We start from the raw sequence: 22,979 nt of genomic DNA, 5'->3' as shown, positions 1-22,979 counted from the left end.
TCAGAGAACTTAAGATGGTAGTACCTTTGTAATTTCTCAGTTGTTGGATTATGGTGGGTAATCCTGGGATTTGTTTGGGATATAAAATATAAGTTATAAGTGACCATTTATGTGTATATCAATATATTTTATTTGTCCTCCCCCCCACCCACAACAGGCAACCAATTCCAAAGAAGGCAATATTATCATGATATAATTACAGATTTTAAAATTTATTTTATTTATTTCAAACTTCATTAAATGAAGGCATTTATGTTTTGGATTTAGGTTGGAATTCAGGTACAGCAGCTAGTTCCCATCAGTAAAACAACTTCAGCTCTCTCAACAGTACAATCTGGACATTTACCTGGTGGATCACATTCAGTTATTGATCTTTTTCATGTTCAGAAAGCAAAAAAGCACTCAGAAGAAGAGCACAAGGAAGGTCAGTAAGCTTTGTGCTTGGCATGTGTAATAATTGTCAGTTCTGAAGGACCTTAGCATAGATCACCTTTTGGAATACTTATTCAATATTATACCAGTATAAGTTATACAACATAAAATTTCTGAGAGTGGGGTTTGCTGCTGCAAATGAAAATGCTACTAATAATACTTAGTATAGGATTAGTCCAATTTTTTTTTTTGTTTTAGTTAATAGTAACTAAATACTTTGAAATAAAAAGTGTTATGATTGTGGTATATATTGTGTAAACTCGTCAAATATTGCTAGAAATTACCTCTTACTGTGTCTTGAATCTTCAGAGTATTTTTAACTATTAGTTGATCACTCTGTTTCCAATTGTATAGTATTTGTGGCTGCTATGGACCTTGAAATATCTTCTGATTCAAGAACTTGCACATTTCTTCCATCTCGTGGTACCAATGCCACACCTGGTCTCAATTCTAATGCCAACAACACCGAGTCTGCTGTCAAGTGCAATGGTGTGCATTCTCCTATCAGTGTCAAATCCAGGCTCAATTTGAGTATTGAGGTTCCTTCTGCTTCCCAGGTAAACCTGAGAATGTGAAACATCTGCAGCATATTGCAATAACTTGGGATTGTCTATCTTAAATAAAAAGAGTTCTAGTAAAGTACAGTGCACAGTAAGCAACTGTTATTGATGCAAAAATATTTTGCCCTAATAAAATAATTCATGTTGAAGTTAGGATGCACACTTAACATTTGTACAGGATACCACTGTTTAAATGAGAGGAGGACAATCTTTAAGTAAAATATTTCTATGGGATTTGGAGGGGGTTTTTAGGTGTGTTTTAACAAAGGGACAGCCTTCATTATTTTCATCCCACATGCTGTTCAAGTAGACTCTGCTAGAAGGGTCTGCTATGAAATAGCTGCATAGAATTCTGCAGGTATTTTAGGTATAAGCAGATTTACTTCTCTTGTGTAAAAGTGTAATTTAAATCTGTAAATGCATTTCTGGTGTTTTTTTAGCATCTTTCTCAAATGTTTATCTATTTTAAAGAAGCAAATTATGCTTTTGGAAGGAAACTCGTTCCTATAATGTAATATCCAAGCCAGCTCAGGATCTGAAAGTAAATTGACTGAACAGTGCAAAGCTCTGTAGACTCAGATGCTGCCATAGGAGGAATATGTATAAACAAGTGGAAAATGCACTAGCTGTTCAGTAGAGTGCCTGAAACTTTGGTAGCCATGTGGCACAATGCCTTTCTTTCTGCTTTTCACCATATTAAAATGTAATAAAAAATTATATGTAATAAAAGATTCACAGCTGGGAAGGAGTGGTGAGAGTTAATGCCACACTGCTGTTTGTATACTGTACTAGGAAAATAACAGCAAGATATTTTACACTCAGAATTCCCAGGAAATTATTATGGAGTTACATGTGTAGCAAATTTGGAATGAGTGAATGCAAACAGAACATGGAAGAGTAACTGAAGTGATTAGCAATACAGACAGCTCTCATCAAAACTTCTGTTACCAAGCCAAGTAGATTTTCATGGATATTTGTGGTTCTTCTCTGTAAATCCAGAATCTGGTCATAAGCTCCAAATTTTCTTCTTAAAGGTAAAAGATAAACTATTCTAACACAGCTGTGTTGTCTTATTCAGCAGAATTTAGAGGCAAACATTGGCATTTCTCTACCTAGTTCTGTTCAAATTTGTGAGAGAAATGATGCTGTACATCTGCTTGTCAGTTGTATTCATTCACTTTCAGTCTCTTGTGCAGCTGCCATTGTACACAGCAGCTTCTGGACACTGAGGGGTCACCTCAGCTGTTTCAAGTGGATAATTGATAATAAGTAAAAGCTTGTTTCATCATCTGACTCTGGCAAGTCTGGCAGTATGCAAACATACATAATGCCAGTAAAGTAAATCAGTAACATGCACCCTAGAACTGCATAAAGTAAGAAATTAATTGCTTACAGCTTTGTGCCAGACACCAATTTAGTATTTGTATCAACCTGTTGCTTGTGTAATTTGATCTCTGAATTTGGGTTTCTTTATCATTAGGTAGCTGTAGAGGAAACCCTATATATGGTTTTTGGTAATAAGACTGATCATTGTGAAAAGATAAAACTGAGCATTCATATTTACTGAGCTGCTTTGTCTTAAATGATATTTTACTGCTTCTGAGTAACTCTCAGGTTCCTAAGGATGTTTGCACACACATGGTAATATGTAGTGAGTTTTGTAAAATTCAGGAACTGTGTAACTAATGTTTTGACTAAAATAGCTCCCTTACCTATTCCTTAGAAAAACCTAAAAGCTTTTGTGTACTTGTAGCTAGATAAGTCTGTGCTAGAAGCTCTGCCACCTGATCTCCGAGAGCAAGTAGAGCAGATGTGCACCATTCAGCAAGGAGAGAGTTATGGAGAGAGCAAAAAAGAGCCAATAAATGGATGTAACACTGCACTGCTGTCACAGCCAGTTGGAACAGTGCTTTTACAAATACCAGAGCTCCAAGAACCAAATACCAATATGGGAATCAATGTAATAGCCTTGCCAGCTTTCTCACAGGTAGGATGTTTGCATGGTATCAATAAACAATTACTTTTCATCTGTAGGAAGTTAGAAGCTCTTTCTTGAGACAGCATTAACTGGAATTTGTGACTTCCCACAATCATTCATGGTCCTTTAATGTCTTTTAAAAGTCTGCTTTTGAATGTTACATTATCTGTCAGAAACATAGTATGGTAATATTTATGGAGGATTATAGTCATCAGTCTGCCTATGTATTTGCTGTTGTTAATGTAAAACCCCCTGATACATGGTTTGCTTTGCAATCCAGTCTGTAAATAGTTTTTTTTCTGCATTGCAGCTGAGTTACACAGAACCATAAGTCTGAAGCAGTCCTAAAATCTGCTTAGCTAAGTCACAGGAGACTCTTTATAAGTGTGTGTTGTGATGGGGTAAAGCCAACCTCTGCTAACTTCTTCTGTCTATGTGGTTGTTTGTATCCCATTCCTTAGAGAAGGGCAGTCGTGGCTGAAGGTTGTGCATATCTCCATAGTTTTTAAATGGGCTCATACACAGCATGACCAGGATGAGAAAAGGAAAAAGATGATTGTCGAAATAGGGACCTGAAAGGGCAGTAGGGAACAGTAAGGATGCTTCTAATGTTACTCTGCTCTTTGATCCAAGAAGGTGCTGATAAATGGAATGTAAAAATTAAAATTAAAAAAAAATATAAAAATCAAAGCTTGGGTTGCCTAGAGATATACTATCTTGCATTGCATCATTTAAAATAGAGCTTTTTTTTTATTTTTCTGTTTCTTTGCACCTTTGCTGTTCTCAAATGAAGTAATATCACCTAATCACATTTATAGAGATTTGTTGCAGTTTCTAATGCATAATGTTTCTTAACTGACAAAAAATCCAGAGAAAATAATGTAGAAATTCCACTAAATAGTTAATGCATAATTGTTATTTTAAAAAATGTGTAGTCTATTATTTTACTAAAATTTTCTCACCTTGATTCTAGTTCATTGGTTCAGAAAAAGTTGTGCCAGTTTTTATTCCTGAACTGCAAAGTTTGGTTTCCCCTATCGATTACTGTGCAAATAATATCTTAGTTCTCTCTGCCCCAGCTGTTTTAAATTTGTAGTTACATCTGTCTTTAAGCAAGATGTTTCTTAAATTAGGCTGTGCTCTGAAGTACACCCCTCCACCCTTGGCTTGCCACTCAGTGCTGTTTTTCAGGGTAAATGGTAACTACATAAGGCTTTCTATCAAAATTCCTTTAAACTTGTTTATGTTTTATCTGTCTAATAAGTAGATAATTGAAAATTGATTGCTTTTTTAAACAGCATTCCTTTTTGAAGTTTTCTTAAAAGGACCTAGTTTGCACTAGTTTTTTGCACTGTTTTTTCTGTCTCTATCTACTAATGTATTTTCTGACCCACTTCCTTGATCCAAAAATGCAACTTAGTAGAGCAGCCTTTTTGTTTGAAGATGTAGTTCAAAAAGAATTGAGTACTTCCTGTTTATTTGTCAAGGATATCCATTCTATCCATTTGAGAGTGCCTTATGCTCATACTCCAAATTTTCTCCTGAAAGCCATTCAGCTTTATCTGTTGGTAAAAAGAGGACTAATATTTACAAATTTCATTTTCTGAGTTAGGTTTAAAGTTAATACCTCGAATAGTATGGTTAAAAAGCTTCCTGTAGGCTTGGTGGGGGGAAAAAAGAGCTAAACCCAGCTCAGTAATACAGAATAATAATCTTGCAGAAGTGTAGGATGCAAAAGTAAAGATCACAGATGCCTGGAAATGAATCACATTTATAATAATAGTATTTATTAGTGGTGGCAAGTTTTCATCTCATCCTTACAATGTCTTCACGTGGTACAGATGATTCCTAAGGAAATTGATAGAAGCACATCAGAAATACTGATAGTTGTATGCTGAGATCATCCATTACTTTGTAAAACAAGATTCTCCATAATGTGAAAGCTTTCACATACCTGTATCACAGTGTTAGGACATTGTACAAACCTGAAACTCCAGTTATTTTTGAGAATTCATGTGAATTCAACTGATGGCTCCTCTAGTTGAGTTTTTCCATGTTACACTCTGAGAGCAGTGATGGGGGAATAACAAAAATGTGTCCAGTTAATGTACTGCATTATTTCTGCATTAATTGTGGTATATACAAACAACAGTGTCAGTTCAGAGCATTCCAAATCCCTGACTCTCAAATGCTTTTCCAGAGAACACTTATTTTTTTAAGAAGTTTTATTAAGTAAAATTTGTATTTAAAAAGATAACTTACACACATGATGTAATTGCCTACATTCCACTATAGTGCTTTGTTCTTTGTTCAGTGTATAAGGTAATTGAGGTCAGAGCTGATCCTGTTTCCTCCTTCAATTAGTGCATATTCTGTGTGTTGAAAAATTTGTGTTGACTCATGGAGTTGTGAAAAAGGAACAAACTTGTGCTGAATTGATGAATTTTAACCTGTAAGAGCACGTTCATGTTTATATTGGTGTTAGACATCATGTGTGTGAATAGCACACTGTACCTTCCTGTCACAGCATGCATGTTTTGTATGCTATGACATACTGAAATCTCTATTGAAAATAAGAGAAATTTCAGTACCTTTTCAGATTGATATGTAATAAATACAGTATCTCAGATAATGATAAAAGTTACATTGTGCTCTCAGAATAGTAATTTTAGTTTTGACTAATTTTTTTGTTGTTTGTGCTCCTCTCTGAATTTTACTAGTGAAATGAAGGGCACTCTCCCACTGGCAGATTTAATCCACTAAATTATAGATTTGCTTTTTTGAATTAGATTTTGGAGATTATGAGCTGAAAACACTGTCCAGGTGTGATTGGAAACTCCCAAGTACAAGATGAATCTGTCACTGAGATTCCACTTCAGACACACAATGAGAAAAAAATAATTGATAATACAATAAGTTTTATTTTGTCCATATGAGTGTGTCTGGCAATTGGCATCAAATTATTTCCTGTCTAGAATCCAGGTTCCTGGGACAGTTGCAAGGGATTGTGCTTTTATCAGTCAAGCAAATGGTGGACAACTGTGGGAGAAAGAGATTAAACCCTTTTGTGCTAGTTCAAAATATGACATAGCTGGACTTGGCTTTTCCTGTCCTTAAAGAACTGAGACCATTTCCAAGAATGTTCTGAGTTATATAGCAGCTTGCAGGAAATAGAAGTATCAAAAGAAAAGCAGGAACAAAAGCCTGGTGAACACAATGTCTGTGTTTTGAAATTTGAAGGGAATGCTCTGTTGGCTAGGCTAAGCCCTGCTCTTAATGTGGCAGTACTGGGTATCAGTAGGTGAATAAAGATAGTTAGTGCATTATATGCTCATAATAGTAGTTTTAATAAATAGAGTAATATTAAATGTACATTTTGTTGTTTTTACAAACTAAAATGTACAAAGAAAATGTACAATGTGTTTTATAGTGTTTCACTTATATCTCCTTTATTTTTGCTTGGCATAAAATGTAACATTTCTTGTGTGAGTGACCTAGAAGGAAGCAAATGGTTCTGCTCACTGCTAAAATAATCAAACGAATCTTCTATTACTGTTCAGGTGGACCCCGAGGTTTTTGCTGCACTACCTGCTGAGCTGCAAGCAGAGCTGAAAGATGCATATGATCAAAGGCAGAAGCAATTAGAGCAGCAGCCTGTTAACACTTTAGGTGAGAATGTGTAGTTGTGCAGAAGTCTTCTGTATAGGAGTTGTTTGCTCTCCAAACAGCTCTGCAACCTTAAGTAATGAACTGGAAAATATAACCAAAGTTTTCTGAGGATGCTGTGTTTGGTTGAATTTCTGTATTTATTTTTGACAGACTGTTAGTTATAACCAGCTGTGGTTTCAGTTTGCAAACAGGTGCCCAGCTTTACTCAAATGGGTAATTAATTCAATTCATGGGGACTGTGGCACTAAACTTACCCACATCCATATGTTTGCCTAATGTAATCCAAACTTGATGTGTCTTTTGATTTAAAGTATTGCACCTTCTTAAGTTAATTAAACTCTCTTCAGGGAGCATTCTCATGGTTCCCTGAAATCCACAGCATTGGCAGGGCTTTGGGGCAGCTAGAGAAAGATATACTACATCTCACTGTATGTCTGATAGTCAGATGGGTTTACTCTGAGCTGATCATCCAGGTCTCCTTTTTGTAATCAGTAGAAAAAAATAAGCCTAATTCCCTGTGAACATGCTTTGTCATAAAGATAGGTTGTAAATGTTATTGGCTTGATTGCCAGTTAAACACTGCATTGTAATTATAATCACACCCTGATTTCATAGTCAGTGGACTAATGCAGCTGTGTTAGAATGATGGAATGAGAGTGATTTCCTTCATAAACTGTGATAAAAGCATTGTGGGGGCCTTACACTGCAGGCTTTGCTGATAACACTGATGGGACAGTGCTCTGACTGAGGTGAGGCAATTTGTCCAATAGATTCAGATTTCACTAGCTGCTTATATTCAAGTACTGAAATGCTCCCATTAAAAAGCTTATGAATAGCTGAGTATCCTCTGCATACACTGGAAGTCTAACAGTGCTTTTCAAATACTTAAAACCTTGCCAGGATCTGGAATGGTGTCTGTGTTAAAGTTGCTTTATCTAGGCTGTGATCATTAGACGTTTGTGGTAGAGTCCCCCTTTCAGTGGAAAAGTATTAAATTTTAAAGGTATCAACCACTAACTATTCCTGTGGTTTTCAGTGTCAAAAAATCCTTCCCTACACCTGAAGCATACAACTATAAAAAACAAGAAAAAAATACGGAAAAAAAATCCAGCCAGTCCTGTGAAAAAGATTCAGAGTCCTTTGAAAAACAAACTTCTTGGTAGTCCTGCAAAAAACATGCCAGCTACATCTGGGAGCCCACAGAAGCTGATAGATGGCTTCTTGAAACAAGAAGGAACAGCTGCTCAGGTACTTTTAACATGAACAGCTTTTGGTAAGGCTGTGTCTGCTTCTTTAGACTGAGTTCATGTGCTATTTTTCTTTACTGGATTCTTCACTGACACTTTTCTCTGTATGTATATGATGTTCCCATATTTGTCAGACTGAGCATTATCCACTTCTGTGTTTGGAGCAGGCAGAAGCAGTTCCCTCAACTTCAGGTTCTTCAGGCCCATCAGCTGTGCAGAGGGAGCAGCAGCCGGGCTTGTTGAGGCCGCAAGCGCCAAACCTCGCCGGGGCTGTGGAATTCAACGACGTGAAGACACTATTGAAAGAGTGGATCACAACTATCTCAGGTGAGGGATGCCACACTGGGGTGATCTTGCATTGCATCACAAGGAAAACTGCTTTGAGTAGGCTTTTTGTAATTCCTTTCTCCTTCACTCTTCATTTTGCTGCTTCTTTTTCAGTCTTTCTTGAAGTCTTGGCAGTTTTGGAAGAACTTGATTCTTTCTACTAGTTGCTGCTCTGTGGCTTTGCCAGCTCCTGTGTCTTGCTTAACATCATGAAAATTAACATGCTCTCTATTCAAGCCATGTGTCTGGCCATTGTCCTGTGCCTCAATGTTACTTGTGTCTGAGGTTTACTGTATTTTTCCAATATATTGCAACCACTAAGATGAAAGCTCTTGAAAAGGAATTCATTTTTTTCTATTAAGATCTCATCTTAGAGGCAAAGGACTGCAGAGCTTGGGTTTTTGTCAAAATAAATGACAAAGAAATGGAAAGAACCCTAGATAAAGAAAACTGCAACTGTGACACTCTAGCTAAATTGTGATTTGAATTAGGTCAAACGAATAACAACTCCTTAAAACCTTGGGAAATTTGACCTTCCTACGTTATTATTTTCCTAAGAGTTTGAAAACAGCCGTTGCATTCTAAATCCCAGACTCTTTTCCTTTTGGTTACTGCTAGCTTTGCTGTCAGTTGTTCTTACTGAAAAAAAAAAAAAAAAGAGGTCTACAAGGCAGGGTATTTCAGGACTCTGCAGTCCTGTTATGTGCACAGCTTCTGATATCAGAATGGTGTGTGAGAATACAGAAATTGTCGGGTTGGCCTGTAATATGCTGACACTGCAGAATTTATTTCTTTTGTATTCCCATTATTCTGTGATTACATTCTAAGCTACTTAGAGAAAAGATCTCATTTTTTTTTTTTTTTATTACAGATCCTATGGAAGAAGACATTCTACAGGTTGTGAAATATTGTACTGATCTAATAGAAGAAAAAGACTTGGAAAAGCTAGATCTGGTTGTTAAGTACATGAAAAGGTAACTTAATTGCTAGTATTTGTGAACTTTAGACTATTTTGTTAGTATTTATACACTAGATGCTGCATTGTGAACCCATTAACCCATTAGACATTCCACCAATGAGTGTTTTTTAGCTTAAAAAGTGGTGTGAGAGAAGGAGTTGAAATGTTAAAATAGATAATTTGTGAAAAATTAAGAGTAATATTTAGTAGTATTTCATAGAATCACAGAATGTTTTGGGTTGAAGGGGATCCTAAATATCACCCAGGTCCAACTCCCCTGCCATGGGCAGGGACTCGTTCTACTAGAGCAAGTTGCTCAGAGCTCCATCCAGCCTGGCCTTGATCACTTCCAGGGATGAGGAATCTGCAGCTTCTCTGGCCAACAATTTCTAGACAAAGATTGTAGTTTTCATCAGCATTGTCCCTTTCCTTCATCCTGTTTGTGTTCATTTTTCATGGCATCTTAGACCTGATTTCATTCTCTTGCTGTATCCAGATTCTGTCTCACCCCCAGCATTTAAATCTGTTCCTGTTACTTTGTTACTGTGTTCCTGTTACTCTTCCTGTTTAGGAGTTTTTAATCCATTTATGACTTGCTTACTAACTAAAGCTTAATTGTGGGACTCAGCTTTTCTAGGTTTTAGATTTGCAAAATATGTTTCACAAAATGAATCAACACTGAAAAGACTACAGAAGTGTAGAAAGTTCACTTGGCTTTAATATTATGGGATATCCTTAGGCCTTAGAAAATGCAAAATACACAATGCAATGAACTGTTTTATGAAATCTGTATAGTAAATTCTTCATAAAACTCTTCAGAATTGTCAGAATGCCCCATTCCTAGTCCCTGTGTGTTGGATCTGCAGTGTGTCTCTCCAGAGGGTTCACACTTAGCCATGTGATTCTGATTTTACACCCTTTGGAGCTCTGAGTGCAGGAACCTCTGCTCTCCTGCAATGCAGGGATCTGGAAGGGAGACAGTGTGCAGAGCTGCTTTGTTTTCTTTGGGCAGTTCCTTCATTTGATTTTTGTAGCTGCTGATCATAAGAGTAACATCATGGGAGGAGCTCGTAATTCTCTCTGGATTTGGGTTTTAGCAATAAATACAAAAAATTAACTATATAAAAAATAATATAGTGTCCCAAACCCTGTTACTTTAATGTGTAGATTGCACTTGGCATTCATTGGAAATAGAGAAATAGAAGGTCACCCACCACTTAATTCACAGGCTCACACCACTGCCAGATGCCAGCACTGACAAGCTGCTGTGACACTGCTCACACCAGGAATTCATTCCACTAAGTAAGGCTTGGTGTGTTCAGGTAGAGAGGGAGGACTTTGCCAGGACTGAATGAAAATTCCAAAATTGCATTCATGGGAAACTGTTGTGATCTTGTTTTCCATTGTGAAGATCAAAAATGATTGTAAAAAAGACTGGTTCTGTAATGGTAATTTTCAATCTCTTCTTCCTTTTCTCCTTCAGGTTAATGCAGTCATCTGTGGAATCAGTTTGGAATATGGCATTTGACTTCATTCTTGACAATGTTCAGGTAGTTTTACAACAAACTTATGGAAGCACATTAAAAGTTATCTGAACTTGTAGTAAAGAGCTTGATGAAAGCCTGGAGCTTTCTGCTAGCTGTGCCATAAGTGCTTGTGAGGTATTTGCAAAGTGCATGATAGTAATGCCCTAAGTTTTTATAATTTCAAATTTCTTTTTAAACAACGAAGTGTTTTGTACATTTCTTTTCAGAAAGTGCCAAATTTGTCAGTATTGCATGTAAATAATTGTGTTAAAATTCTTTTATTGTAGCATAGAATCTATTTACAAAATGTTTGTTTATAAAGTTTTATGGATTTTTACAGTGAAGTGTTTACAGTTGTTTAATAAAGAACTGTATGTATATTTTTGTACTGATTCCATTTTTGTGTTGCTTTAGTTTGAATATAGTGAACCCCTTTTCCTAAAGCTGCACCTGTGATTCATTTCACAAAGTTTCTCTTTTGCACAGTGGCACTTCCTCAACACGTGGAGGAGGCTGTTGTACAGACACCTGGCCACTTTTTGTTTCTTCTCCACTAACTTTATTACAGATTTTAAGCTGAGGGAAGAATAGTTGATTTTCAGTTTCATCCTTCAAAGATTGGAGCCAGGGTGGCCCAGCTGCTCCTGAAGCACACAGGATGGCAGCTGGAGCCTGGGTGCTGTCTGACCTTGGGTGTCCATCACCTCTCATGTGCTTCTGGAGGAAGGCAAGTCACCCCAAAGTAGCAGCGTAAAGGAGGGGCGAGTGGCCAACACGGAGCAGTGGTCCAGCCTGTGGAATGCATTTCCTTCAGGCAGCAAAACAAAACAGGCTACAGGGAGTAGTAGAGGCAAAACAAAGCATCCCATGGCTGTGTCCCTGCTTGGGGGGTTGCTTGGATCCCTGCACTTCATATTTTGGGCAAGTCTGACTTTTGCAGGTGTGCACCAGCCTCGTACAGTTGTACTTGGCCCAGTACATTGAACTAGGCTGTTCAGGGACCTGGAGAGGATGGAGAACACTTGACAAAAACCAAGTTGGTTAGAAAAAATCTTTTCTGAAGAAATGATGGGGGGAGATAAGAATTATCCCACATAATCCTGTGCCTAGAACCTGAGAGCAGGAATGCAAGCTGGAGCTAACCCTGGAGCAGTATTTGCACCACTAGCTTAAATGGAAGCAGGTTGCCTAGCACAGGGCAGGAGCTGCTGCACTGAGAGCAGCTGCAGCTGCCATAGAGCTGGGGCAGAGAACGCTGTGTGGTCACATCCCTGTCTGCAGCACAGCTTACAGCAGTGCCAGCAGCGTTTTAGCTTCAGGTTGTAACTTGGGCTTCCTCCTACCAGACTCTTTTCAGTTTCCATTAGTTTCTACTTTGGGTCTTTTGGAACCCCTTCAGTTCCTGTTTTTGAAGCTGCATTTTTCTCTTTGCCTTGTTTTAGAAAAACCAGCACATCAACTGCTCACATCAAGGCAGGTAGTGCTGAGACTCAAGCAGGTATTTTACCAGTGAGGTTTCAGGTACAGCCCTGGTTTTGGAAATAGTGCTCAGACAGAGGTAAAATGGGCATATTTAAAAGGATTCAGCATTAATTAACTGTCAGGCTATTCTAAGTTCCACAACAGGAGCCTGCCAAAGGAGCCTATGTGTTTCCTGCAGTTTTTACCTATGGGAAGAACACCCTTAAGCGTTTGAGGATACAAAGAATACGTGGACCACAATCTCTGATATCTGTGTTCTTAAGAACTTTTTATTAGTGTAGTTTCCATGATTGCATAGTTTGCAAAAGAAAATTTTAACAATTAAATGCAGTCTCCTCCCTCTGATCATTCACCCACAGATGGGAAGTTGCACCACACACCAACCATAGTGAAAAGGTCCTTTTCAATGGCAAGTTTAAAGTCTGACAAAAAATCCAGAAAGTTAAATTCCATTTGCAAAGGAGGTGAGTTATTAAGTGTTCCTTTGTAATGGAGTCCACATAAGTCTCAATCATAACATTCAGATTTTTCCAACAAAAAAAAGTAATCCAAGTGACAGAAGAAATCTGATCAAACTGCATGTTTCATGTTAAACTCTTGTAAGTATCTTAAATGCTAAAAATCTCAGCTGCATAAACAATCCTCAATTTTGTTTCAGCTTGTGCTTTTGAAGAGTGTTTGTTTTGCTCCTGTCACCGTGAGCTGTGAGTTACTCAGAGACAGCATCAGCAGGAAGACATCATGCTGTTATCCCAGGCAGGGAGGCAGAGGGGAAGGGGAGGATAGGAAAACGCTGGGATTACAGCCTGACTCCTGCTCATCACAACCATCCACGCTGGAGCTGGTTCAGTCCCATGCTGTCAGGTGACTCCACAGTGATGCAGCATCCAAAGTCACAGCTCCTGGGTTGGCAGCTGTTTGCAGGTGCTCACTGCCCTGAGCAGCAGCTGGAGAAGAGATGCCAGCTCTGACCTCCTCCGGGAACTGTGCCGTGCTAAACACCTGGCCTGTCCCTCCTGTGGCTGACATCACCACTTGAGCACACAGGAAGTGCATTCAGAGGAGGGAACACCTTTGCTGGAGGCCTTTTGCCAAGCAGAGGGAGGCAAGAGGGCCCCTGCCTGGCCTTTCCACATTTGCCACAGCCCATGATTTGATTACTGAAGCAAACTGTTAAACAAATGGTCTGCTATGTCCATCTCCTTTATTTGTGGCTCTGCATTATAATGATTACAGGTTGACTTCCATGAACTGTACAAGCAGTAGAAGGTGGGCAGCTATGCTTTACAACATTGTTTCACACAAAGCGAATACAGAGATCTCCAATTGCCTAATTTTTCTATTAAAAAAAAAAAAAAAAAAGCAAAACTCTATAGGCACAAAGCAGAAGAATGTTGGAAAAGAAAGTCAAGGAAAGAGGTATGCATAAATAAAGAAGTATTTCTTACATCAAAAATGTCCCGAGAATCACAAAGGCTGCAGAAGCTTGTTTAATCAAATACTGCAGTACTGCTCTCGTCAGTATAAAAGTGAAAGAGCTTTAGTTCTGTAATAAAAATTCAATTTATTTTGGAGAGAAGGAGGGAAAAAGGGTAGAAGGAAGGTGTAAGAGAGGGAAGGGCAAACTTTAAAACAGCAGCCAGTATTAGGAGGGGTAGTAGGAGAAGTGAACAGGCACATTGGAACCATGGGAACATGTAAATTGACCACTGTCAAACCAGTGTAAATTTCTTGGTTTCTCATGGAAAACATTTTATCCACATATTTTCCTCCCAAACATATATCCAACACTGTCTTCAATATAGGACTTTGTTGGTAACTTTTTTATAACAGGAAGAGTGCATTTATTCCTGCTTCCCCATTGCTGTAAAAGTTATTTAGATGATTTCAAACACTTTCTTCAGTTCTACTATAAGCTGCCAGTCAGACTTCTGCATCTCATCCCTGAACCAGTCCTTCAGAGCATCGATGGACTGACGGCTGATCTGTAACACACGAGACAAACCCATCAGAAACACACAGGAATTAAAGGCAGCTTTCAGCACACTGGGAACAGTTACTCTGAAGAAAGGGCAGTCTGCACACCAGGTAAACTCATTCTAAGCCCCACTTTGCTACTGCTCAGCTGAATGACCCATCCTATTTGTTTCCCTTGATTTCTCATCTCACCATGTCCCTTATCTGGTCTAGAGGGGCTGCAGCTGGACAGACCATCCCATCCCTTATGCAGTAAGGCAAGAACTGGAGAGGTCTCTTATTTCCAGCAGAGCCTAACAGACCAGCTACCCCAGCCCCTAGGCCCTATCCCTGGCCCTACTCACCCTTCATTTGTGGGCACATGCCCCTGGCACGTGTGTGGCAGGAGGTGTCCTGTGACATGGTGACTAAAGCAGCTGGGCAGGTGGAGAGCTGTGGCTTTATTTCCAACAGCAGAAGGTGAAGCAAGGGATCATCTCCTCATTCAAGCCCAGTGCCCCACAATCAGAGCAACTGGAGGATTGCTATTTATTGTGCAATTTCAAGCACAGGTTGTGGTGCCCTGTGGGACTGCTGAGCTTTGTGCACAAACAGTTGGTAAAGAAGGAATGTGGCATTTTGCCCTCTCAGGTGCTCTGAGCTGCAACAGCTACAGCACCTTCTTCCTTGGGCCTCTGCAGGGGCACCACTACAGACCTCAAACCACAACAGCTCCAGAGACCTCAGCTGCACATGCCACACACGCACCCTCCCCAGTGAATGTCAATCCTAACAGAAGGCTCCTCCCCTGTTTTTGCTACATTTCCACTTCTAGCAAGCTGCCAGTCTGTCCTAAGCCCTCTCCACAAATACAGATTGCTCTTACCTTGCTGACGAGGATATCTGTTGCTTCAAAATGTCGTCCATACATTTTAGGTGATTCCCCAGGAATAGGTTCTATTTTAACACATACTTCTTGGCCTTTCTTTGCAACATCCACTGGTTTGTGGTTTATTTCAATACTTGTAACTATTCCAATTTCAACAAACTGTAATACAATGAAGCAGCTGTAACACATTCACCAAACCTCTGTGCACACACCCTTCTCTGAACTCCTGTCTGTAGGTAGATTTGCTGCAGGAAGTGCAGCACTGGCAGAGCTGCTGCCTCAGCACAAGCAAGCAAAACCTACAGCACAGCAAGTGCTCCATCCTCAAAAGGGCAGAGACACCAACCTCCCACAGCTCATCCGGGATACCAACTGGCTATCCCCTAAAATGTCAAGAGATGGTTCTCCCCTTTGTTAGCTACCAGGTATGACAATTTTGGCCCTTACTCAGTATCACAGCACAGAACTGGCAGGTGCCCTCCAGCCACATTTCTGTGCTCTGCTCCAGGGCTCAACTCTTCTGGCAGAGAGCAGTGAGATACGTGAGCACCAGAAGAAAGACTTGATCTGCAAGTCTGACCCTCATCTCCTACCAGCAATCTGAGGAAAGGCATGCAAGCACTCCATGGTGCATCATCCCAGGAACTACCAGCTGGATCAAACATGCAGTGGAAAAGGCCCTTACTTACATTCTTGCTAGGTACACACATGGGAGTCCCCTGCTTCACCTGGCCGGCCTCCACCACGACACCCATCACTATTGGGTCACGAGAGTTGAAAATGAACTGAGGGAGTATTTTCAACTTGCATGGAAATACTGCTATATGCCTGGAAGATGACGAGAAAAGAAACTTTGAAAGATACACTGAACAGTGGATGTAACATTAACAGTTTTGCCTTCTCCCACACTTCTTGGGCATTCATTCTAGTAGTGTTACTTGAAGAAAAAAAATCAAGCAGCAAAAAAAAAAAAAATCTCTTCCAATCTTGCTAATTCTAGTCCATACCTGATCTTAAAGAAGTACAGGGAGCAATAATCATGCATGCATGGCATGGATTTTAATTTGACAGGCTTGAGCACTCAACTTAGACCAAGACCAAAGGAGTAGTAATTTTACAGTGCAATTACAGCCTCATAAGAACAGAGGAATAAAAATATTGCTGCCTGAACTCCAGAATTTAAAGATTTTTTTTTCCCAAGTAAAGAAACAAATTTAAAAGCTGAACTAAAACTCAAGTTGAGTTCAATATGAAATTAATTACATTTTCCTTTATTTTGACTGTCCTTATTCTACTGAAGACCATCCATAACACACAATTCCAAAAATTAATTCTGGGTCCCTGTAAATCCCTAAGTGATTACATATTCATGTTAGTGCAGTCAGAATTAAGCCCTCTACACTGGAATCACATGAATATGAAACAAGAGAATCCAAATCCTTTTAGTTTTGTTTTTTTAACTCTGCAAGACTAACCCATCTGTCCCAGTCTAGGAAGAGAGGCCAAGTATAGAAAGAAACCTTAATAAAAACACTCCATATTACACAACAGTTGTAGCTGACTCTTGCATCTGCTGCATGGCTTACACAGCTCTCACCCTTTAATCTAAACAATTAGACTGGAGCACTGAATTCTTGAAACTATCAATTTATTATCTTACCACCTTCCTGCTCTCCCTCCCTTTTCATCAGAACTACATGCTAAGTAAATAAGGAAACAAGTAGTAAAATACAGCTTCATTTATACTAAGACAGACATTTATTTGGGAAGCATCCAGAATACGATTGCTCATACTTACTTGAATTCCTCTTGTTTCTGTTTTTTGTAGTCTTGTCTATATTTTGTGAAGGCATCAAATAAGTGATAAATGATTTCAGCGCTGAAAATGCGAACTCCTAAGCTGTCAGCCATCTCCTGCGCGTCACGCTCGATCCTCACGTCGAAGGCCAGGATGACGGCGTACCTGCAGGGAGCAGCCAGCCCAACAGTTCAGCAGGCACTGCACAAACCAGCGCCTGCAGCACCACTCACACTCAGCAACATGCAAAGCAAAGCTACTCACTGGGGGTCATGCTCCAACATAACTGATGCCTTCATAACATCTTTTTTATGGACAGGACCTATATTAATTCCTGAATACTGTTGAAGAAAGCCACAAAAATCAAGTCACTGATCTTTCTAAGCCAAAAGGAAACATTTACTGACTAAACACAGGATCAATGGCATCAGATAAACCACAGTAGTACTTACTGGCACTTCTGATGTTTTAAGAAATTCAAGTAATGCCTCTAAAGAGCCTAAGGTAGAAGCCTGGACATAAACACCTTTTTCTTCTAATTTGATTGCATTCAGTGTTTGCTTCAGTTCATGTATTAGTTCATCCTTTAGAAAAAAAACAAAACCAAAACAAAACAGGAGAGAAAAAAGCAGATTTTAGTTCTCTTGTTATTTATGCCTTGGGGTACAAAATCTACAAAATCTTCCTGTTCGTGAGCTGCTGAAAACATGTGACAGCCATGATGATAGGTCCCAAGTGACAGAGCTGCAGTGTAAATCATACAGAACCTGTGAGACACTGACTGTTCCTACATTAGAAAAGCCTGAGCTGAACTAGACCTGAAAATTTTGCAGGAAGGTAACGTAAAACTGAGCAGGTGCCCACATTCAGAGCTGGTAACATTTCTCTGCAGACTACACATAACTTTCCCCAGCACTGCAAGTTTCTGCTGGCAAGGCTGAGCAAACACATGACCCACATTGTGTGGCAGTGCCTTTGGCTGCCTGAGGATAATGACAAAAGCTGACACCTAAAACCACGAGCTGGAAAGGATCCTGAACACTCTTTAGGCCTGGGTACAAAACAGGATACAAGAGCAGCAAAGCCAATTCGTTGATTTTAGAGAAATAAAAAAACCACATTTTTTCAGAGCCTGTGCCTTCTAACCTCAAACTCTTAAGTCTCTTCCTCTGGCAGATGAATGGGTTTCACCATTGACTTGTAGCCATTGTGTATCTACTACCAGTAGTACACTTTATGTAAATACTTGTATGGACCCAGCAACAAGGTCTGTGTTTGGACATCCCAAAAGTTTAACCTCCCTTCAAAGCCACAAACAAGAAGACAGAAGACTACAGGAAGACTATGATTAAAGCCAAATTAGCAACACTTTCTAAACTAACTTCCTGCCTTTGGAGAACACGGAGCAGTTTTGGGTTTAGGATAGCTACATCCTTTCCTCTACCATTTTTAACATGTAAGTTACAGAGAAATTTATTGCAAAAGTCTTAAATTAGCTTTGCAATTAGGAGAGTGTGCATTAGTAGATATGTACCACTAGTAGATATGTACCTAATATAATTTGATTAGAATATATCTATAAATTATTACAAATATGAAATCAGTAATTAACAAGAGTCAAATTATGCCACAATACTTGTTTTCAAACCTTATTCCAGCAGCAGAGACACCCCAGCAAAATATCAGGGAAAAAATAATAGTCAAGATACTAAAAATATCACACCACCAAAGCTTCACATGGGAACAAGGCTAAAATATGTTACTGGAACAGTTTTTAAAACAACCAAGAAACCCAGTTATTTGCAAACTGAGCTCTCAGCATTTGAGTTTCATCACCAGAGAGCTCATGTTATTCTCAGTGTGTTGTACTTCAACATCAGCCACCTCACCTTCAGGACTGGGACTTCATCCTCTTTATGAGCTACAAGCAATGGCAAACCAGCCAAGGTTTTTTCCAAATCCTTCCCAAGAATCTTCACGCCTTGAGCAGCAACAACCTCTTTGTGCTTTTCATACTGGTTCTGAAAAAGAGAATATACACCTTAGCAAAGAGTTCTGTGCTGGTACACAGCAACACAACACAGTGCTGAGCAGCTGAAGAACACAGCAGGGAGCAGTGAAATGCAGCAGCTCCCAACTTTCATCAGTGATTGCCTCTGCACCTTTCAGTCCTACTGCTCCTCTCCCTTCATATACCCCTTGCACCCCTGCAAAGGTGGGCAGGGCATGGGGAAATCTTCTACAAGCAGAGAAGGTGGACAAAAAGTAACATATACTAGAAAAGAGCAAGCAGCAAGAGGCAGCTATTCACTAAAAAAAACCCCACTAATTCAGCCCCATTGGCAGGTGATGGGAAGATGCCAATCCATAGCTTAATAAAAACACTAAAGCTTAGCTAAAGCACAGCCCAAGCCTCTATGCAGGAAGAGCTGTCTCACTCTCCCACTAGAGGCCACTCAGCCTTTTCATCTGCATAATTCCATGTTCAATTTCCCAGGTTCTCTCCCCATCCAGGGGAACCTCAAAGATCTCACAGTCAGGGTATGGCTTTAAGACATAACAAAAACAGTTATTTCTGAAGATCTTTCAAATGATGTTGGAAGGATTTTCTGGTTTGTTTCTTAATTTCTCTTATTTATATGTCCCATCCTTTTCTCAAAACTGCAAGGCAGCTTCCTTCCTCAATAGCACTTTGTTCCTGCAAACCTCTATGCTTTAGCTCTCCACCCCAAAAATGTGAGTCTTATTTCAAGGACAATTTCACATGAACAAGCTGAATAAAAATGCATCCTCACTGCCTGCCTCAAAAAAGCCCAACAGCTACCCTATGTCCACTTCCCCAGCTCAAGGTTCCCAAACCTGAAAGGCCTGTCCTATTACATTCACCTAGGCTATTTATATGGTTTTCTTTGCCTTTAAAAAAGTCTGTGCAGACATTTATTCCTTCCTTTTTTAACAGGAAACATCAAAGCAGCACTTTTCATCATCCTTGAATTGCATGCATGAATCTTAATATATGTATTAATTTATTTACAGCCTTTTGATTCCTCCTCATTTCATGGAAAGCCATGCAGAAAAGATCTCAAATTCAGGGCCTCTCCTCAGGCTAATAAGACTAGGACAGCAAAACCTACACAATGCTTGAAAACACCAAGAGGCTGCACATTCTGCAGAGGTTCTGGTCACTGCCACTCACCAACCAGCCCTAGAAAATTACATGTTCATTTTTCTCAAATGTAAGTGTGTATGATCTTTTACTAAAAAAACACTTCTACTAATAATGTAACTTTAACTCAGAAGTCACTGTACCAGTACACTCCAGTTTCCATTTGAGTATCTCCTCTCACACATAGCCACATACTTGAATCCCTTATTAAACCATACACATCCTAATCCTCACTGCAAGGCTATTCCTTGATTGTGCTCTTTGCCACTGCTGTGACAACACACACCCCCACAAGAACATACAAGCACATTTTCACAAGAAACACCAGATGTGTCCTGCATTCCCCCTGAAGCCCCCTTTAGATACCATTAATATAACCATATTCTACTACATTCTCTTTTAACAAAGCTTGATTTATTTTTTTCTGGTTCTAAATATCAGTACAGTAACCAGCTGCCATACCTTAACTCGTAGCTCCTTCATAGGAGGAGGCAGCAGCAGACCTCTAATCTGAGTTACAATAGGACCTTCCACCCCAGGAACAATAATGGTGTCTCCTTCTCTCAGACGTCCATTAATTAGAATAACATCTATGGTAGTGCCCATGCCTGGCAGTGCTTTAACCTGAATGAAAGGGGAAAGAAGTTACTTCCTATTTAAGCACTTTAAGCACACATTTTTTTAGGGAAGGGAGAAATTTCTACATTAATTTCAAGAAAGAGTTGCTGTATTACCTCCATGACTTGAGCTCTCAGCTCCTGACACTCAGCCAGTCTCTTGGTCAGCATGGTTTGTGTGAGCTCAACGAGAAGAGCTATCAGACTTCCCATGCCATCCCCTGTGTGAGCAGAGGTAGGTACAAGAGAAACAAAAGTGCGGGGATCCTTATTCTCATAAAACAAGGCAGCGTTCAAGCCCTGGAATCAGGATTAACAGTTACATAGGGAAAAGCACATATACACATGAGTATTGACAGTAACATTCAAACCCAGTCAAATACCACTGCATTTTTTAAACCCCAATTTAAAGAGCCAACACTGTTACTGACAGCATGCTAAGGAACACAAAGCCTCAATCCACACTTAGAAGCAGTGTGGGATAATTCCACAGAGCTAATTACCCCTTCTAGCTTATAGACAGCATTGTATGTCTCCAACAGAGGAAGTTCCCAGAACTGATGTGATTCATACCCAGCCAAGAGAAAAAGAAACAGATGGGATTCTCTCAGGCTTTTCCCAAAGAGAAAGAACAGCGAGAGAAAACTTCATCTGCTATTCATGACTCCATTGAACATGCACAGCAATTAGCTATTTTTTTTCCAAACCAGCAGTAAGGATGGAGCAGTTAGAAGTATGTAAAATACAAAAACAATGAAGTTTGGTTTATGAGAGGTTAACACCAATGTGTCAGAAGAGATGAAACAGTTTTCTTGATATTCCCAAGTTGTTTTGGGGAAAGGGGAATAAACAAGAAACAAAAATCACCCACTAACATAAAACAGATCATATCACTCACCCACTCCCCATTTACTATCAATTTTAAGCAAAGAACCTTGAATATTCCAACCTACCTGTTTTGCAAATTCCACTATGATAGCTTTTGCACGTTCTTCAAATTCATCTTTTGTATTTTTTTTCTGCTTCTTTAAGGTGACAGCTACATCTGTATCTGGACTTTTTTTCCAGTCATATAACCTATCAATCTTGAAAATACAGCATTATGTCATCTTATGCAGCTTACTAAAGGGTGTCTTTATGCTGATGCCACATCTTTAGTGATAAGTACTTTATCAACCAACTTAGCCAGCCATCTATCTGCTCCAGTTATCAAATTAAAGCATTTTTATTTGCTTTAGCTGCTATATTTAGCTCTGTTTATATCAGGCAGTATGACATGATAGCAGTATTACTTCAGATTTTAAGAATCCATAGAATAATAATAATTTTTATATGGAATAAGTTTATATGCATAAATTACAGCAAAGTTAAAATAAAACATTCAGAAGAGACTTGTTTATAGACCCACAAATGCACAAAAAAACCCCAAAACCACAGAGGTGTTTGTGGTTTTTCCTGAAAAGAGGCTACACTAGAGTTTCACAAAGAACTTTTAAAATTTAGTGGTAAGTATAGACCCTTTCCCATGTTGCTACAGAAAGGGACCAGAGTGGGGTTGTTCATAAGACAACTGTATTTCAGAAACACTTCCCTAAGACAGATGCCAAAGCAGGACAGACTTAGCCCAAAAATCTATTTGCTGTACAAATTAAAACTACATCTTAAGAAAATGGATTATAACCTAGTCAAATAATACAACTACAACTTAAAATGGAAGAGCTCTTAGGTATTTAATTTCAGGCTCACTGTATGCCTTCATTGGCAATGAATGACATTTGGGTCTGACCAAGAGAGAACTCTCTGCTACTCTGCCATAAGGCCTCTCCATCCAAGAGGTTGTTTGTGTTCTTTCAAAAAGTAGCTGGTTTTGGCAATGAGGTAACAGCCTCCTCAGTTTCAACCACCTTAAATCTTATTGCTCCTTTCATTTTTTGAAGTATATTACAATTTTTACACTGCTCACAGATAGCCTTCTGACAGCTCTCTGTCAGCATATCAGATGGTTTCCAAAGTCATTGGACATGAATAATTTCCATATATAGAAAATATAATTCCTCGAGTCATCACAAACAGGCAGCGTAATTTCTCATGCACAGGATTTCTAAAAACAGGGCTGAAAATAACTGGCTAATTTTCCATCTAATATTGTAAAGCCCAAAACACTTCCCACCAGTGATCAGCATTACTACTCCATGGCCTAAAGTCAGCTTGTCTTCAAGTCAAACTGACCACCATCAGTGACTAAAATAAAGTATGACTCGTCAACATGAAGCTTGTGTTGGAATTTTATCAGAAAATGCACACAAATCTATAGAAGTAGAGACAAGGGAAAAAAAACAACCCACAATTGAAGTGTAACTTCCAGAAGTTACAA

At 39.2% G+C, this 22,979-nt stretch overlaps 2 protein-coding genes across 7 annotated transcripts in view; one reads left to right on the top strand and one right to left on the bottom strand.

The window, feature by feature from the left end:
• The window catches only part of REV1 (REV1 DNA directed polymerase), a 55,638-nt gene extending 44,561 nt beyond the window's left edge, over window positions 1–11,077 (top strand). For all 4 annotated transcript variants that reach the window (XM_079299732.1, XM_079299731.1, XM_079299733.1 and 1 more), the window contains 8 exons: window positions 268–424; window positions 787–989; window positions 2,746–2,979; window positions 6,531–6,639; window positions 7,676–7,887; window positions 8,054–8,213; window positions 9,085–9,187; window positions 10,655–11,077. In XM_079299732.1, the coding sequence (XP_079155858.1) occupies window positions 268–424; window positions 787–989; window positions 2,746–2,979; window positions 6,531–6,639; window positions 7,676–7,887; window positions 8,054–8,213; window positions 9,085–9,187; window positions 10,655–10,766 (1,290 nt within the window). In that variant the 3' untranslated portion in view covers window positions 10,767–11,077. The remainder of the gene's footprint in view (window positions 1–267; window positions 425–786; window positions 990–2,745; window positions 2,980–6,530; window positions 6,640–7,675; window positions 7,888–8,053; window positions 8,214–9,084; window positions 9,188–10,654) is intronic.
• Window positions 11,078–13,536: 2,459 nt separating this feature from the next.
• EIF5B (eukaryotic translation initiation factor 5B) overlaps window positions 13,537–22,979 on the bottom strand; it is a 35,012-nt gene continuing 25,569 nt past the window's right edge. For 2 of the 3 annotated variants that reach the window (XM_079299795.1, XM_079299797.1), the window contains 10 exons: window positions 21,559–21,690; window positions 20,723–20,905; window positions 20,451–20,612; window positions 18,712–18,843; window positions 17,275–17,406; window positions 17,087–17,163; window positions 16,823–16,987; window positions 15,714–15,852; window positions 15,022–15,183; window positions 13,537–14,164 (listed from right to left, as the gene is read on the bottom strand). In XM_079299795.1, the coding sequence (XP_079155921.1) occupies window positions 14,057–14,164; window positions 15,022–15,183; window positions 15,714–15,852; window positions 16,823–16,987; window positions 17,087–17,163; window positions 17,275–17,406; window positions 18,712–18,843; window positions 20,451–20,612; window positions 20,723–20,905; window positions 21,559–21,690 (1,392 nt within the window). In that variant the 3' untranslated portion in view covers window positions 13,537–14,056. The remainder of the gene's footprint in view (window positions 14,165–15,021; window positions 15,184–15,713; window positions 15,853–16,822; window positions 16,988–17,086; window positions 17,164–17,274; window positions 17,407–18,711; window positions 18,844–20,450; window positions 20,613–20,722; window positions 20,906–21,558; window positions 21,691–22,979) is intronic. The other variant, XM_079299796.1, reaches the window with a different exon arrangement.

Source organism: Erithacus rubecula (assembly GCF_903797595.1).
Source record: "Erithacus rubecula genome assembly, chromosome: 1".
In the NCBI taxonomy this organism is placed as follows: Eukaryota; Metazoa; Chordata; class Aves; order Passeriformes; family Muscicapidae; genus Erithacus; species Erithacus rubecula.
This window is presented reverse-complemented; position numbering and strand designations above follow the sequence as displayed.